Source organism: Diplotaxodon limnothrissa, linkage group LG9 (assembly GCF_057381915.1).
Source record: "Diplotaxodon limnothrissa isolate DT_005_m linkage group LG9, D_limnothrissa_male_GT1.1, whole genome shotgun sequence".
Lineage (NCBI taxonomy): Eukaryota > Metazoa > Chordata > Actinopteri > Cichliformes > Cichlidae > Diplotaxodon > Diplotaxodon limnothrissa.
In genome coordinates, this window is record NC_140604.1 from 4,284,474 (window position 1) to 4,302,069 (window position 17,596).

The window sequence follows — 17,596 nt, forward strand, 5'->3', positions numbered from 1 at the left end:
TCACTCACTTCTTCTTCTTCTTCTTTTCTACATGTTTCTATGATATACAACAATCCTAAGTTTCACAAACTTTAACTGGCAATTAAAGAGGAGTGCATAGCTAACATGACTAACCTGTTAGTGTTCACTGATTTGGCAATATCTGTCACTTCTGGTAAAAAACTTCAAGCAGCTATTTTGTAAGAGATACAAGAGAAAAGCAGCTTACGTGTCTCACAGTCCAGACAAACGTCATCCAACTCTTTTTTATCACTGCATAATTCACCTTGTGGTCACGAGCAGTTGTCCAAGCATTTCACTACATATCGTACTGTGTATGACTGTGTACGTGACAAATAAAATTTGAATTTGAATTTGAACAAAGGTGGTTTGAAATTAGCATAAATAAGGACACTACACTACACTTTCCTCCGCATTAATCATTCCTGTCAACTTCTTACAGTTTAACACATGTGTACATACTCTTCTGTACACACCCTGAACACATGCTAAGATTCAGGCTCCACAGTGAGATGCAAATGCTAAACGCAGTCTCGTGTTTAGGTGTCACACATCTAAATAAAGTTAATCAACTGGTTAGCTGCACAAACCTAACAGTAACTTATACTAGACATGAACCCACAGTGAGGTGCTCTGCAGCCATCTACTGAGTGACATCTGACAGAAACATGTTTTATGTCTATTTGTTCATATTTTACAAAATCATGTTAAAAAATTTTTTATGGAAAATCCATATAAGAACTAAATTGTCAGTAATTCCACTGCTACACATCAAAAATCAAATTATTTAGGAAAGTTTAAATAAGTTGTTGAAATCTCCCAATTCTTTGAATCTTTGGGCTGAAGGAGGGACAATACTCGGTGTATATATGCTCAATCAACAATCATTTATTTCCATACAATTCAACAATAAGAGCATTACAACGTCCGGACGGGAGAGATGCTACCAGAGGGTCAGGCACATGTCTCAAAATGGTGGCAACTTTCACAGACTTTTATAGCTAGTCACAGCCCCCCTCTTTGTCATAAAAGCTGCATCTTCACATGATTTTCTAATTGTTAGCGAGCCTGGCTCCTGACCTTGCCTCCCTGTCTTTCTGTGTGAAACTTGGAAGGGGGGTAAAGAATGTGGTTTTATCTCTTCTGCCCAGACACCTAGTCTCCCTCTTACAGCCTTCTTCACATGATTCAGCAATAAAACATCTCAAGAAAACAGTGTCAGACATTCACAGCTGATCAAGGATACAGAGTAATGCACACTTTGTCTAATGAACTACAAATGATTATGTTTCTTTTATTCAAGAGTATAATAGAGACTAAACTACATACATAGCACACCATTAGAACTAAAGGATACTATATGGCCTACAGCTGTTAAGCTAATTTACTACATTGACTACTGGTCATAAAATGACATATGTTTAACTACTAGTCTTTAACAAAGTGTAAACAAATATGGTGCTGCCCTGATGCATCTTAGAGTAACACAGTAAACTGAACCTGCCAATCAGTGAGGTGGTGTCATGCTGTAGTGTGTTCAATGCGACCTTCTCCCTTTTGGCTTCGCACTGTCAAAAGTCTGATTGATTTAAGCAGAATTTTGTTTCAAAAGCAGAGCTGTGTGCAGGAGAATGAATCTCCTACAGTGCTCAAAAGCAGATTTACTTTTGTCTTTATGATGCTTTGTGCACTTGGCTCATACCTGCACGTGTAGGTTATTGGATTTACATATAAAAAATCAACTGGCCAAGTGTCAATGAATGTCTATTTACTCATGGGGTGTGTTCTGTACTCAACTTGACAACCTCCTCCAGGCAACTTCCGGTTGCTTGATCATTTTGTCTTTTGGATTGCAAATGTTTGATTTCTCTTACTAAGATAAGCGGTTATAATATCATGCACACAGAAGTTGCCTCTGTTCAGGGAGGAGCCCTGGTCCGAGAATGTGCTGACCACACACACACACACACACACACACACACACACACACACACACACACACACACACACACTTGTGATACTTCCTCTATCTTTGAGGATTTATGATAGAGTGACTTGAACACACTGAGTCAAGCAAGTCCTCTCCTCTGTCAGACGAGCAGAGGGCAAAGACAGATAAGATCATTAAGATCAGTAGTATGATTCTCACATCTGTTTAGATTCCTCAGGCTTCTTGTTGTATTCTTCTTGTAAGTCTTCCTCCTGTCATACACAAGTAATAAAAAAATGTTTGTCCTTCTAATGATTTGTTAATAGTTGCTCTGACATGATACAGAACCCACACACACAGTGTTGTAGGTTGAGTTAACCCTAACCAGGGGGATGGCCAGGCACTCTTTCTCTACTGTGCTGTACCCGGCCTGCAGCTTGGGTTTCGGCACCACTGCGACAAAATAAAGGACCCACGCGCACAGCGTTGTAGGTTGACTGTTTTTATTTTCAAACTGTCTTTGCAGCAGCTGCCCTCCCCCTGCTTCATGCCATGAACAGTTGTAACATACTCAAATGGGGAGACATGGTCAGATGATGGAAGTCAGCTGTGTGAATCAGCCTCCCCTGATACCACACCCCAAACCAACTGCTCCACCCCTACTTCTGCAGCTGAGCCACAAAGCACACTGCACCATAGTTGGGTTTCTATTTGTGACAGACTTTTCTTCAAGCATTTGACAGAGAGATTTCTCTGTTAACATTTGAGAAGAAGATGGAAACTCCAACATATGAATATTATGACAGCACTGGGCTTTTAGCTGAACCATGCATGAGGGTCAGTGACAATATTTTGGGAGCTCAACTGTCCATCCTGTCCTACTTCATGTTTGTCTTCAATCTCACTGTCAATGGCATAGTCCTCATCATCATCTACCGGTGAGTTGTCCAACAAAACTTCGTACTGATTTAACTTGCTTGATTATATGTATTCAGATAAGCTGTTATTTACACTAACTTTCAATATTAGTTTAGGCTCAAATTCCTACAGTTGTGGTCAAAAGTTTTCACTCACTTCTTCTTCTTCTTTTCTACATGTTTCTATGATATACAACAATCCTAAGTTTCACAAACTTTAACTGGCAATTAAAGAGGAGTGCATAGCTAACATGACTAACCTGTTAGTGTTCACTGATTTGGCAATATCTGTCACTTCTGGTAAAAAACTTCAAGCAGCTATTTTGTAAGAGATACAAGAGAAAAGCAGCTTACGTGTCTCACAGTCCAGACAAACGTCATCCAACTCTTTTTTATCACTGCATAATCCACCTTGTGGGTGGATTTATGTACATCACTGCTTAAAAAAACATAACAAGTCTCTCAAAGTCTGTCAAACTGGACAGTCAAACTTTACTGTTTGACCCTCCAGACATTTTACACTGCATCTCACCAAAATTATTATCTAATCCAATAAATAAATACAAATAAGGGTGAACTATTCTTATACACAACTTCCTCATACTACAAGAGCAGATGACTATGATCTATATTTGTTTTGGCTATACCACGTTTGGAAAATCAGACACTTATTGCACCCGCTGCATCCACAAAGCCACCAGCGTTGTGGAGGACATCACACACCCCTCACACACACTCTTCACCCTGCTGCCTTCTGGCAAGAGGTACCAGAGCGTTTGGGCCCTCACTGCAAGACTGAGACACAGTTTCTCCCCCCAAACCATCAGACTCCTGAACATTCAGTGACTGGACTGACACACACACACATCACACACATCCCAGGCCTGGCGTAGATGGCACTGTTTATGTGATGCCATGCCACATCTGACCTGATTGTGGTTTGGTTTATGTGGCCCAGGCTCATAGAAAACAGTTCTGGCCCGGATCTGGCATCAAGCTGGCACTTCGGACTGACTGGTGTCATGGCACCAGTCAGTCTACACAGAGGTAATCCACACGTGGGCCAGCACAGGACCACCAGTGTGTCTGCAACTGGCCTTGTGCTGGCCCATGTGTGGGCCACCTCTGGCAGATCTGGGCCACCAAAGGGCCATCATTTTTTGTGGTTTGTGGGCCATCTTCAAGCACATTGTGTGGGCCAGATCTGGGCCATACTAATTTTGCTATTCGGGATATTATATACGTCACTACCAAGCACTTATTTGCACAATGTCATACACACGCGCACAACCACGCACATCAAGTTACTCTTTGCACACTGCTCAGTCTTTTGCACATTTCTGTTGCACTGTCTTGTGTCTGTATCGTTCTGTACCTCTGGCATTGCACTGTTTTTTTTGTGCATTTTTTTTGTGAAAAACTTGTAGCTTGCAGCACCATGGTCTTGGAGGAACGCTGTCTTGCTTCACTGTGTACTGAACCACTGCACATAGTTATAATGACAATAAAGCCATCTGACTTGACTAAGTAAAAAGTACTGTATTAAAAATCATACCTTTCATAATGATTAATTATGAAGAATTATCATACAGGTTTAAAAAACACTGAATTTAGAATCACTCAAAAAATGTGACTGATTGAAAATATTAATACAATTTAGAATAAATTTAAAGATATGTGTTTTTATCTATGTATGACATATTTCTGAGTTGAAGTTTTATTTTTTTAAAGCCTACATTGGCTGTTTTACTGCAACTGCTCTGTACTTTGTAATGATACCTAGCATTTATTAAATGTTCTACTCCACAATCTTACCTGGCTAAATCTAGGCCAACTGAGTTGATGCGAGGTGATCTCAGGGTCATACATATTACTTCAAGCTAAACTCATACAGCTATTTATTGTAGCATTTATTTTAATAACATATTTACTAATTTGAACAAATGGGTTTTAAGGATGAAGGGAAGTTTAAACAAAAAGCCTAAGCCTAGATGTAATTCCAATTTCCGAAATTCAGCAGTAGTGCTACATGTCGCCAAGAGTTCAACATTTTCTCCCTCTGTACCTGGATAGAGCCTGCCTGCAGCACCAAAGGACTCCATGAGCGCTGGCTATCTCTCTTTAGCAGCACGTGTCCCTCTCGTCCTCTTTATTCAGTGGACGATGATCGTCCATCGTCCACTGAATGAGTGAGCACACGTGAGCCTGAGGCATTTATACAGCCGTGTTTCGCATGTTTCGTGTATTGCTATGACAGGAGGAAGAAGAAATGGTACCTATTAATCATTTAGACAATCCCAATAATATAGTTATTTTCCACTGTGTTCTTTTTTATGATCAACTACAAATTTACCCCAAATTATGAAAATATAAATATTTTAATATGATAATCAACTCTAGAATATAAATATCCAATATCGGAGGAATTGATATTGCAGTACTGAGCCATATGACCTACATTTTTCCCCTCGTGCCGGCCCATCACTCCCAGGAGGTGTTTTAGGGGTGTGGTACTATGAGAGTTGAGCTGCAGTTGTGTGCATAAGGTTTGAAACTAACTTTTGGGACCCAGAGCATCACACCTCTCATGGGAAAGGAATCCGAGCTAGTGTGATTGAGACAAACTGGCTAGACTGGGAGTGAGGTCACTGAAGCGGTTAAACAGCTCCTTGGTGGCAGGACCAATGGGGTGAATGAAAGCCATGCTGAGTTTCTCGCGGTTCTGGATGTTGTCTGACTTTTTTGGCTGAGATCCCTCTGTAATGTTGCATGGAAGTTGGGATTATGTCCTTTTTTAAGAAGGGGTATTTGTATTGTATTGTATTGTATCTTTATTTGTTTCAGACATATAAAACAAAAAACAATATATACACACTACATATATTTTCATTTACAGATACGAATATATATGTAGATATACACACACACACGTATGTGTTCAGATAAACAAAAAATATATAATGAAATAAAACAAAATCGTCTGACATAATGTAACAATGTTTGGTCTGAAAAGGAGTAGGAAGAAGTATGAACATACTTATTAATTCCTACCCCTGCTCAACATCTTATTGATCCCACATAATTCACCTAATTCCCATCATCACATACTCCACACGATACACGAGGAGAACCTATATAAACTTGGCTACCGGGATTGATATAATTTGGATATAATTTGATATTTTTATACATACAATGGGTGATCATCTTGATAATTGGTAATTGAAGAGTGTGATCTAATAGGGGGGATACCATTTCTCAGTCTCCATGGGTAGGTTTAAACCAGGGTACTGGAAAGGAGACTTTGCCTGACTGAGGTGCTTTGGAAAACAGGACATTTAAAAAACAAACAAACGAAAAACTACTTTTCAGACTTCTGAAACAAAGGGATTTCACTTTTGTTTAGCTTACAATGGGAACTTTAAATGAAAGATAAAACTATAATATAAAAAAACCCAAAGAGTTTAAACATTGCATTTCAGTTTCTTTCACTATAAACAACTACACAGTGAACTGCATGATAACTTTTTCAGCCGTCATGATTCTTGATAATTAATTTAAATTTTTTATGAAGCACCAATATAATGTTATACTAGACTGTAAAAGGTCATAAGTGCATAATAAAAGGTGAAAGGACATAAAACAGACAAAAATATAAATAAAAATATGGTAGCAATTTATATTAATCTTTATATACTCCAAAAGAATTCCACTCGGACATTTTTCCCTGAAAAATGGACGAAGTATGCAACAAAAGCGAGGAGCATGACAGGCTTTTAGACCCTTTGGAGCAGAGGTGGATTTGACACAAAATGTCATGCGGTTGTCAGAAATACAACGACCAGGGTAACATGATGAAGCCATACTACTTCCACAGACAGTGGAAGACAGTGACAGAATACCTCAGGGGCTGGAAAGAAGATGCTCTGAAAAGCCACTGTCTACCAGACGTCTTTTTTCCAGTTCTACCTTTGTGAGCAGGCAATCTAAAGATGTTTTTGGTGTTCACAGAAAACACAATAAGCAATGTCAGGGAGAAATTCAACAAAATCTGCTTGAGCGCTGGATCGAAAAGAGCAAGAGCAAGAGCCCCAGACCCATGTTGCGTTTCTCTCAGGCTTCTTTGGTTTCTAACTGCTTCTTCAGCACACTGTTGAGTTGACAATTTTTTCTTTATCTATTAACGGTGGGTTGTTTCCAATGGTTAGCTATAATTTAATCTCTTTTCCCATATATTTACTGTCAGGCAGTCCCTAAAATATGTTGCAGTGGCATAATTCCCGCCATCTGCTATATTCAAAGACTGAGACAATGAGGTTCCTTTGATAGAAAGTTTACATAAAAGGGTTAATGGTCAAGGTACAATAGACTCCTGGGGCAGCAGGAGTCAGTGGTTAAAACAACTGCCTCACACCCAGAGGGTCTGTGCGGAACAGTGTTGCCTCTGGATCAAAGCAAGAGCAACAGAACATGCATGTTCTGCATGTGTGTGCACTCCAGCTCACTCCAGCTCCAGATTCCTGCCATGGTCTAAAGACATGCTACCCTATGGTAGCTGGGATAGACATGGTACAATGATAAGATGCCAGCTGTTCAACAAGGTCCAAGTAATGACATTTGCTTGCTAGTAATGATGCCACTGTCAGTTGTTAGTGGTGTTGTAACAAAGCAGAAGCAATTCGAATTGACAGCAACTTAGCCACGAAGTGGTAATCTCCATAAAATCACAAAGAAGGGCTGGTATGCATGGTGGAGTAAATATCCATTTCTGTCCTTGAGGTACAATCTACTCAATCTACCGTCCTGTTAACTATTGGACCTCAAGATAAATATATTTCCCGTTTCTAGGGCAGTAGGGTTCATATTAACACCAATTCTCTTAGTTTTGATTACAGCCTGGATCTGGACAAATGCAAAGAAAAATTAGGAAAAGTAATATTTTACTCTTAGACTTTCCTTCAACTAACAAATAACACTGGCTGTCTAGACATTCTGCACAGGATGCAAAACTGCTTTTCACCACAAAAAGCTGCTGGTGCGGTACTCTCTCTTATTATCAAACATTTTCAAAAGCTAGAAATGTTATTTTCACCCCTGAATTTTCTTTGTGTTAAACTAACATTACACACATTGGTCAGCACTACAGGACACCAAGCTCCAACATTTTCGAAACTTATTGGAAAAAGTGGAAAAACATAGATTCATGTGTTCCTGTGGACTACAAATACGAATAACGTGCTTTTTAAAAGAATGACAATGTTCTCATGCCAAAGAAACCCTCGAATGTCGGTCTGCTCCACAGAGCTTTTTCAAAAAATGACCCCCCCCCCAACACACACACACACACACACACACACACACACACACAGACATATATGTAGAGAGAGAGAGAGAGAGAGGGAGAGAGAGAGAGAGAGAGAGAGAGAGAGACCACACCTACACCAAAAGGTTTCTGAGTTTGAGCCTTTGCTCTTATGGTTGAATAGTACATAATGATGTGTGTATAATAATGTAATAATGCTGTGAACTCTGAACTACAACTTTGTGGAAGTCGACCGTGCTTATTTTCCATCAAGTCGAGAATCTAGAAATATCGTCTTTTTCTGCTCTAATTCTATGCTCCCCTCATGAAGTTCCTACTGAATTTCTTTGCGGCCTCCAAAAATACACCTTTACTCAGATTCTACGGGTATGATCACCTCCAGAAAAAGGTTGATTCTAAAGACGTATCACCAAACAATCCACAGATCCCAGTTGCCTGTAAACTGCCTGAGCTCAGAGAGAATTACAGCTGTTTTATAATGCTTTACTTATGAGTCATTTTACACATATAATAACTTTTCATGTTGACTCCCTTTTAGGTTTGAACAGCTGACCACTGTGACCAACATCTTCCTGTTGAACCTGGTGGTGTCCTCCCTGATCTTTGCGAGTAGTCTTCCATTCATGGCAGTCTACATGCAACTCTCCAACTGGATCTTTGGCACCGCTATGTGCAAGATTGTTGGCAGTGTCTACTATCTAGGGTTATATAGCTCTGTCCTCTTCCTAGCTCTTCTTACCTTTGACCGACACCTTGCAGTTGTGTACTCGGTGGGTCTGTTACAAGTGAGGAATCGAAGTTATGCAGTATTCTCCTGCGCTGTGGTGTGGGCGGTCAGTGGTTTGGCATGTGTCAGACCAATGATTCTCCATAAAATTTTTACGTCTAATATTGATAACAAAACTCTGTGTCAAGAATATCCTGGTTACATTCCAAATATTGATGTGGATGCCTTGAGATTATCTGGGTTTTACATTCAGCTTTTCCTTTTCTTTATCTTCCCATTGGTTGTAATTGTCTATTGCTATGCAAGAATCACAATCACGGTTGTGTCGTCCAAGATTGTAACAAGGTTCAAGACAGTCCGGCTGATATTCATCATTGTGCTGTTGTTTTTCATGTGTTGGACCCCTTATAATATTGTACTGATGTATGATGAACCAACAAGCTGCGAGGAAGAACAGAAACAGGCCTATGCGCTTCAAATCACTCGTTACATTGCCAACATTTACTTTTGCATCAGTCCCGTCTTCTACACGTTTGTTGGGAAGAAATTCCAGAACTATTTCAGGCAGCTCCTGGTGAAACACTTCCCAAAGTTAAAGAGACACATTTCTGTTAGTCAAAACAGCAGAAGCAACATGTCCACAAAAAGTACAAGAAACGAGTTTTAGAAATGTTATATATCAGTGTTTGCAAATGTTTCACGATTCAAGTTGGAGATTAGTAAAGTTTGATTACATATACGGGTAAATTCATACTATGATTGGAATAGAAAAATGGATGTGATGTATAAGAATTAAATCAATCTCGAGATTTCAAAGAACTAGTGTCACCAAAATGTTCCTGTGGTTCAGGTCAAAGCTGTTGTCAGATTCATATTGATGAGATAAAACTCTACATTCTATTACTTCAGTCACAATCTGCCAAATAAGTCATATTTGACCAGTGTTCAGGCCTAACAGCAGAAGTTCTTGAAATTTGACACACTAGTTCATGGTAGTCAAACTAATTTTAGTAATACACAAAGATAATCAGAGTAAATAGAGATGCAGTTTTTTTAATGATAATGTAAAATATCAGAAAAATTGTTGTTTTTTTTTAACTTAACGGTTGTTTCATGTCTATCAGTCTTGAGTAAATGCACTCTTCTTGATTACTTGATGAAATCAACACTTTTAAATCAAAAGGCTGTAACTTTCTCCATTTCATGTCCCGGATATTTTTTAACACAGATGCTTTCCACTTGTTATTTGTTGCTGATGTGCTTCTTTTTTTCTGGTTTATAAACAATATACACACTACCATCGGCTCTGAAGCCAGCATCACTGTTCATATAGTTTCTTGAAAACTGTACATTGCCTGTATTCTTACTAAATAAAGAAAAAAGAATATGCTGTTAGAAACAGGAAAACGTACCATTTTAAAGCATTAAACAGAATTCATTATGACATTTACAATAAAAATGAGAAATGTTTTGTGCATCTATGTTCATTTTCAATTCCATTCAATGTTATTCATACAAGGCACCAAAATACAACAAGTCCCTCAAAGCCCTTTATATTTTAAGGTAAAGACCCTTCAATATTTGAGAGAAACCACAACAATCAAATGACCCCATCTAAGCAAGGATTTGGCAACAGTGGGAAGGAAAAACTCTCTTTTAGTGGAAAGAAACCTCTGACGAACCAGGCTCAGGGAGGGGCCATCTGCTGCAAATGGTTGGAGGTGATGGGAGAAAAACAGACTGTGGAAGACATACAGAGAATAATGATGATTAATGATTAAATATAGACTGGTGGGAACCAGTGAAGAGAAGCCAGTATGGGAGAAATATGCATTCACTTTCTGGTTTCTGTTAGTAAAACTGCTGCAGTATTTTGGATCTACGGAAGGCTTTTCAAGGAGTTTTTAGGACAGCCTGATAATAATGAACTATAGTAGTCCAGTAAGAAATGCACAAACTAATTATTTAGCATCACTCTGAGTCAGGATGTTTGTAATTTTACAGATATTGTGCAAATGAAAGAAAGCAGTCCTCCATATTTGTTTCATGTGCACATTGAAGGAGATATCCTGGTCAAAAAGGACTCCAACATACCTCAGTGTTACTGGAGGCCAAGGTAATGCCATGCAGAGTAAGAATCTCGTTGGATACCAGGGCCGAATACAATAACCTCAGTTTTATCTGAATTTAAAAGCAGAAAATTAGAGGTCATGCAGGTCTTTATGTCTTTAAGACATACCTGCAGTTTAACTAAAGATGTTATCACATCTGCAGTGTTTAGTCTGTTTAAGTCAAACTGGTTTGTTTCCCCCCTTTGCACAGAGCAATTGTGCAAGTGTGAACATAATAATTGCACTATGGTGTAGACACTGTACAGTTCCATAAAACTCCAGAGTGCTTTGTTTATGAGCTAAGCGTGATCTAACCTCGACTTAACTACCAGGTGTACATTATAAGTTTGAACTAGAAAACATTTCACTCGCAGGGACCACTCCCTTGGTAACAATGAGCAATGAGGGATGAGGAAGTGTGATTAGTGCTGCGGTTTGGGGAAGGCATTGAAGGGGACTGGTGACGGCTCTCGGGCCGGGCAGAACCCCCTGTACTAACGAGAAATAAAGGGAGGAAAGGAAGAGAGGAGAGGACAGGAGAAGAGAGGAAAGAAAAAAGGGGGGGTAGGGTGGAGCATGAAAATGAGAACAGCGGGTATTGGATATTGGGAGCTTTTATAGGCTGAGGCCAGAGGGGGCGTGAAGGAGGAGTGGTCCCGCTCCTGAAATTCAGATGATATCTCCACCATATGCTTTGAATTCTGGGATGTGGCAAGTTACTATAGATGTGCAAGGGTCTGTACAGGCTAGCAAATATCCGTGGAATGAATGTAAGTTCTCCATGTTCTTCAGTAGTCCAGAAAACTGCACTTCTTCCTGTATTTACTTCAGTTGCTCCTGTCCCAGACACATCTGACCAGTGAGTGGACTGAACATTGGCACGTGGTTTGTAGTGACGTATGGAGTTCACTTAGACTGTTGTCTGTTTGAAAACAAAGCAAACTACTGATGGGCTGGTGTTCTGGTTGTGATAGAGCTGCCTGATGATGTACAACATACAGTCTCAATGATGCTGTGTGGCAGGTAGGTAGTGATGTTACATCTGACACTGAAGCCCAAAGGCTTGTGTCGAGTAAAGGGGGTGTGTCCAAACGAAGTCTGTGTGTGCATGTATGTGTATTAAATTATGCAGGACCATATAGATATTCTGCAAATGATACTTCATTATGTTTGCATATCCAGTGTTATGTAGCCCACATGTATTATCACTGCTGTACATCGACTGACCAGCAGATGTCAGCACTTTTGAACAGCTCATTTTGGAGCGGTTCAATTGCTGGAGCTGCTGAACAGCTGCTTTTTGGCAAAGCAATTGTCTGGAAAGATTGGACACATTCATGGGGCTTCGTCACACTATCACTACAGGCAGGTAATATGCAGGACTCCAGAGGCAAAGAGTAAACTCCAAAGGCCGCTTATAAAACTTATAAAAACACAAAAACAAACTATAGAACACTAGAACTATAACCTATGGGGAGAATGCAACAAAGAACTGATGAAAACTGAGGCCTTAAATACACACAAGGTAATTAGAAAACAGCAGGGAACACAGTGAACTGAATTTGACATATGAAACAAGGGAAGCAAAAGTGAACACAATGCACACGGGATAAGAGGCCGAGACACAAATCTGACATAGACAAAAGGTAAACAAACATAAAGACCAGACTGCCTAAACACGGTAGAAAAACAGACTAAACACAGGCAACATGGGACAGGAAAACAACTGAAAAGGATAACTATAAATATTGAATATGAGCAAAATCCAACCTAAACAAACGTCATATGAGATAAACTCACTTGAGAGCCTCCTTGCATGAACATTTTGCAGATTAGAAACTGGAACCTTGCACCAGAGCGTGTGACTGAGATTGAAGTAAAAAGAGGCCAACATCCAGAGAGCTTTGGAATATCGTTCAAGAAGCCTAGAAAACTATTCCTGAAGACTACATTAAAACTTTACAAGAAAGCTTGCCTCAGATGGTTGATGGGTTATGCTGAATAATAAGCATGATTTCATACTGACTGTGAAATTCATTAGAATTATACAAACTCTGTTATTGCCTCATATACTATATTTCCATGTATTTTTTGTACATGTTTCAATAAATCATTGCACATGTTTCCGTTTTTGAAGCCAATGAGTCAACACTTTTGTACATTACTGTAAATGATGACATTTCCCTTTACAATAATATTGCAATAGTCCGACCCTTTTGCAGATCACAATACCATTGTTTTAAGAAAAGATCAACATCAAAAGAACAACATCATTCTGTCCTTAAATACTGTTTTAGACTTTTTCAAATTCATTTAGAGCAACACAACCTTGTCTCTGTGAACCTCAGTTCTGTTTGACAAATCCAGTCCAATAGCAAATAAAAACCACCCAAATACCGGGAACTAAATGCCAGAGAGCAGTACAGCATTTCAATAAGGAGAAATTACTTGGATTTATTGAGAGAAATTAATGTATTTGGTGATTAGATGACTGATCATGGCATCGTGTGTTGTTTAGATGAACAACCAAATATTTATTCTGTTTATTAGCTGTGCAGTTTAGGCTCACGTTAGGTGTTAAAATCTTCATGACAGAGATCACTCTTGCTAAATATTACCAAATCAACTGAGAACTGAATGTGCTGACACAGCTCTACACTCAGCTCAGAGTGCGTGTTGATGTGTTGAGCTTTCTTGCAACACTCTCTTCTCATTCACACACACACACACACACACACACACACACACACACACACACACACACACACACACACACACACGTCTATTCATATCGTTGTGGGATCTCATTGACATAATGCTTTGCCTAACCCTGACCTTACCCTAAACATAACCTAACTGTAAAACCTCCACTAAAACTACATTTTGGGTCTCTAAAATGCCTTCAAACTCGTGGGGAACAGGATTTCTCCAGGGGTTCTCCAGCTTGTAGAATTTTATTGCTCATTTATACTTTAGGCTTAAACATTTTAACATTTCAATTTTATATCGACCGCATCGTGAACAGTGTTACATTTGATTCACACTTCTCTGCATTTCTCTGACACAAAGATGGAAACTACATCATATGACTATGACTACAGCACTGGGTCGTATCCACCACCTGAACCATGTAGCAGGGACGGGGACAATATTCTGGGAGCTCAACTGTCCATCCTTTATTACTTCACGTTTGTCTTCAGCCTTTTTGGGAACGGACTGGTACTGTTCATCATCTATCGGTGAGTCGACCAACAGACTGCATGACAACAATCAGAACATGCAGCAAAATTCATGGGATAGATTCAGCTGAACAATAATTTGATAACTTCCTTTAGTTCTTACATTTTAAAAAATAGTCCTAATGGGAATGACTTTTCAAAGTATAAAAAAATTAAATTGAGAACTACAAATCAGAGTCACATTGACAGATATTGTTGTTACTTTTTATTTTAAATGTTTAAATGGTCCTAAAACTGTTAGTTTTCTTTTTTGAAATTATGAAAGTGCTCTAAACATATGGAAAGAAAATAAACTGATGCATAATATTGACCATGAAATCTGATCTTGATAAAAAACCTGCCACTGAAATTAAGACTGAGTGGTTTAAGAAGTCACCTCATAGTTTTAGTCGATAATTCCCACAGACCTACTGAACTCTCCTGATGGGCACATTTTAAGATGTGTATTTATAAAATCTGTAATCTCTGGTGGCTCTTAGATGATGGTTTCCTTGTGGCTGTGTGCAGCAGGGCTGAGGACGTGGGTTACTGACCTGGTAGCCTGGCTGCCCCGGGGTGGGTTTGGGGCGGGCGTGGGGTTCTGGGTGCTCTCTGTCTCTGGGCTGGGCCCCGGACTGGGCTCAAACCTGGCGCGGGGGGCCTCTAGTGCATCGAGCCAACTGGGGGCTATGCAACTGGAGGGGAGGCTGTTACATCATTGCAGAAGTTCTCTGGTCTTCAGGAGTTCACTTGGTGTCTATTGTCTTGTGTAGTCTGGGAGATGAGTGAATGTTGGGGTGGGTGCAGTTATCTCTGTGGTGGGGTCGGGTGGGCTGCCCCGGACTCTGTGAACCGGGCGGTGCTGCAGCTGTGGGCCCCGGTCCGGATGGGCCTGGGCCCCCTTGCCCTGGTGGGTTCCAGAGTGTAGGGGTGCCTACTGGGGTCAGCGGGGGAGCTGGCCCCAGGGAAGGGTCTCTTGTCCCTCCCTTCCTTCCCTCCCCATCTCCAGCTGTCTCCCTCTGGGGTCCAGGGTATAATTGGGCATTTTAACTACTTTTGATTTTCCCTCCACATTTCACCTTTAAAAACTATTTACTTTGCCTTGTTTGGTATCATTCTTTTCAGCACAACCTCACGTGTCTGAATTTACAGTTATGTTTTCATTTTGACATACTGTATTAACACAATTGATCTCAAATCAATAGAAAAAGTGATATTTTCACTGTAACAACCACAAACATGTTCATTGAACCATATTTCATAACTTTAAATGCAAATATAAAGTGTGAATTTTAAAATCCTATGCACAAGTTTTGCAGCCATTTACCTTTTACTCTTATTTATAACCATTTCAAACAATTTACATAACAATCAGCAGTTCTGCATTCAATAAGATGCCACACAAATTGTTTGTGCCACTCCAAAAAAATAATTTCTGTGCACAGTAAAGGAAAACATCACAGCCTGATACCTGCAGGTCTGACAGCAGCAGGTGTATCACTCCTGTTTCTACCTGGAGACAGCAGTCGCCTCATTGTTCTGACACACAACACAAAACTATCCACAACACTACACAAGACAACACATGAACTACACACTCCAAACACGCTAAACGTCACAAATCTCTCAACATCTCAAAACTCTCTCTTTTTCTGCTCTCTCTCTCTCTCTCTCTCTCTCTCTCTCTCCATCACTCCTAAAACTTCCCCCTCTTCCTAAACAACCAAATTTCATGTTGCCATATGATTTTTGATTGGTTGACATGGTGCATTTTTCCACCAACACGAACGGGCTGTTTTTTGTTTAATTTTTTTATTTTTTGCTCATAAGCAGAGAGCGCTCGCTGCGCTGTCCTTAGACAGTAAACGTGACGAAACTATTGAGGAAAAAACGCCGCGTATATATTGTTTATCATGACGTGGCCTATCAACACAATTTATGAACTGGTATATCACCTTGTTGCTTTATCATCTTGAAGTGGTCATGTGATTGGCTTACCACGACTACTTTATTCTTCCTCAGTCAAACAGCAGCACTCATGCGATTGTAGTTCAAGTGGGTTGTGCCAAAATGTGATTTGTCTACCAGAATGTGATTGCCGTCCACGGGAGCGCGCGCAGCTGCTTAAAGCTGTAGCGCCCAGACTTCTTATACAGACAGCTACGTGCAACTGATATAAGATGCAGTAAACTGAACACAGCTTTAACCGTCTGTTTGTTGAAAAATAGTAACGCGACCGCATTTTCTTGTTAGTAACAGTAACGGCGTTGTAACCATAGGACTACATTAGGTAAGACTGCACTTTTTTTTACTACGGTTCGCAAAGGGACCTCCGGCTAATACGTTGGGTTCCGTTGGGCTCGTAGCCAAAAACTAGCTTTACTTTGCTTCACGTCATGTGGGCCACAAGTAGGGGTGGACATGGGCCGTGAGATTGAGACAAAGGCATTAGAGCCTTGTTGAATCTCTAGGCAAGCTTCCTAACAATTCCAAGGAATTGAACTACTGGGAACTGGGAACCTTGCCCTCCAATTCCCATTCCTATTGTTCGTACAAGAATTAGAAGGCAGGGTTAGGCAGAAATGATTTTACTCTGAAATGTGGAAGAGGAGTCAGTCTTACTGCTGTCAGGGGATTTGGTGGAGGAAGGTCAGACATTAGAGTAGGAAGATGAGAGCTCAGTGGAGGACATACCAACTTTTAAAGCGGGGACAGTGTGACTGCACCTTTTGTCCATAATGACCACTGTTTAATGTAGGGCTCTGAAGTTTTTAGGCATTAAATATAATGTATATTAAATATGTATTAAATAATAAACTTTCAGTTGAATTCACACACATACAATCTATCAAAATAACAAATGTCTAAAGAATAAAGCCTTTGGGAAATTGAGTACACTCTTTAATAGAATGGAACGATGGCTCCCTTCACATGCTGTCGTCCTGTAAGGGAGTCGATAAACCAAATCCTGTATATTCAGAGCCCTAGCTTACACAGTGCTTCGTACCAGTAATGAAAAATGGGTGTTGTCATTTTACCTCATGCTCAGGATCCTAAAAGATGACATGCCATCTGTCTGAACTTTCACCTTTAGGCTCTAATGTCTGTCTTTCTTTCACCTCACCTCCTGAGGCACAATTTCCCCAAACATCAGTTTTCCTGGAATTCAACGAGCACACTAAAAGTATCCATAAAGACCAAAATTATCTACAACATTGTTTAATCGCTACCACTGACTGCTCTTAAGTGCCCATTAAGTGTTGTTATGCATTGGCAGCGGCCCTGTTGGAACGTGCATGTAATTCCTCAGCTATGGCAAATTATTCCTGATAATGATTCAGTAAAACTGCAGTATACCAAAAATGAGGAG

At 40.0% G+C, this 17,596-nt stretch overlaps 1 protein-coding gene across 1 annotated transcript; it reads left to right on the forward strand.

Annotated features, from left to right (window-relative positions):
- The first annotated feature begins 2,704 nt into the window (after positions 1–2,704).
- On the forward strand, positions 2,705–9,564 carry LOC146625008 (C-C chemokine receptor type 3-like). The gene is made up of 2 exons (XM_085361883.1): positions 2,705–2,868; positions 8,709–9,564. The coding sequence occupies exons 1-2, from the start codon at positions 2,705–2,707 to the stop codon at positions 9,562–9,564; spliced, it is 1,020 nt and encodes a 339-aa protein (XP_085218009.1).
- The last annotated feature ends 8,032 nt before the right edge of the window (positions 9,565–17,596 follow it).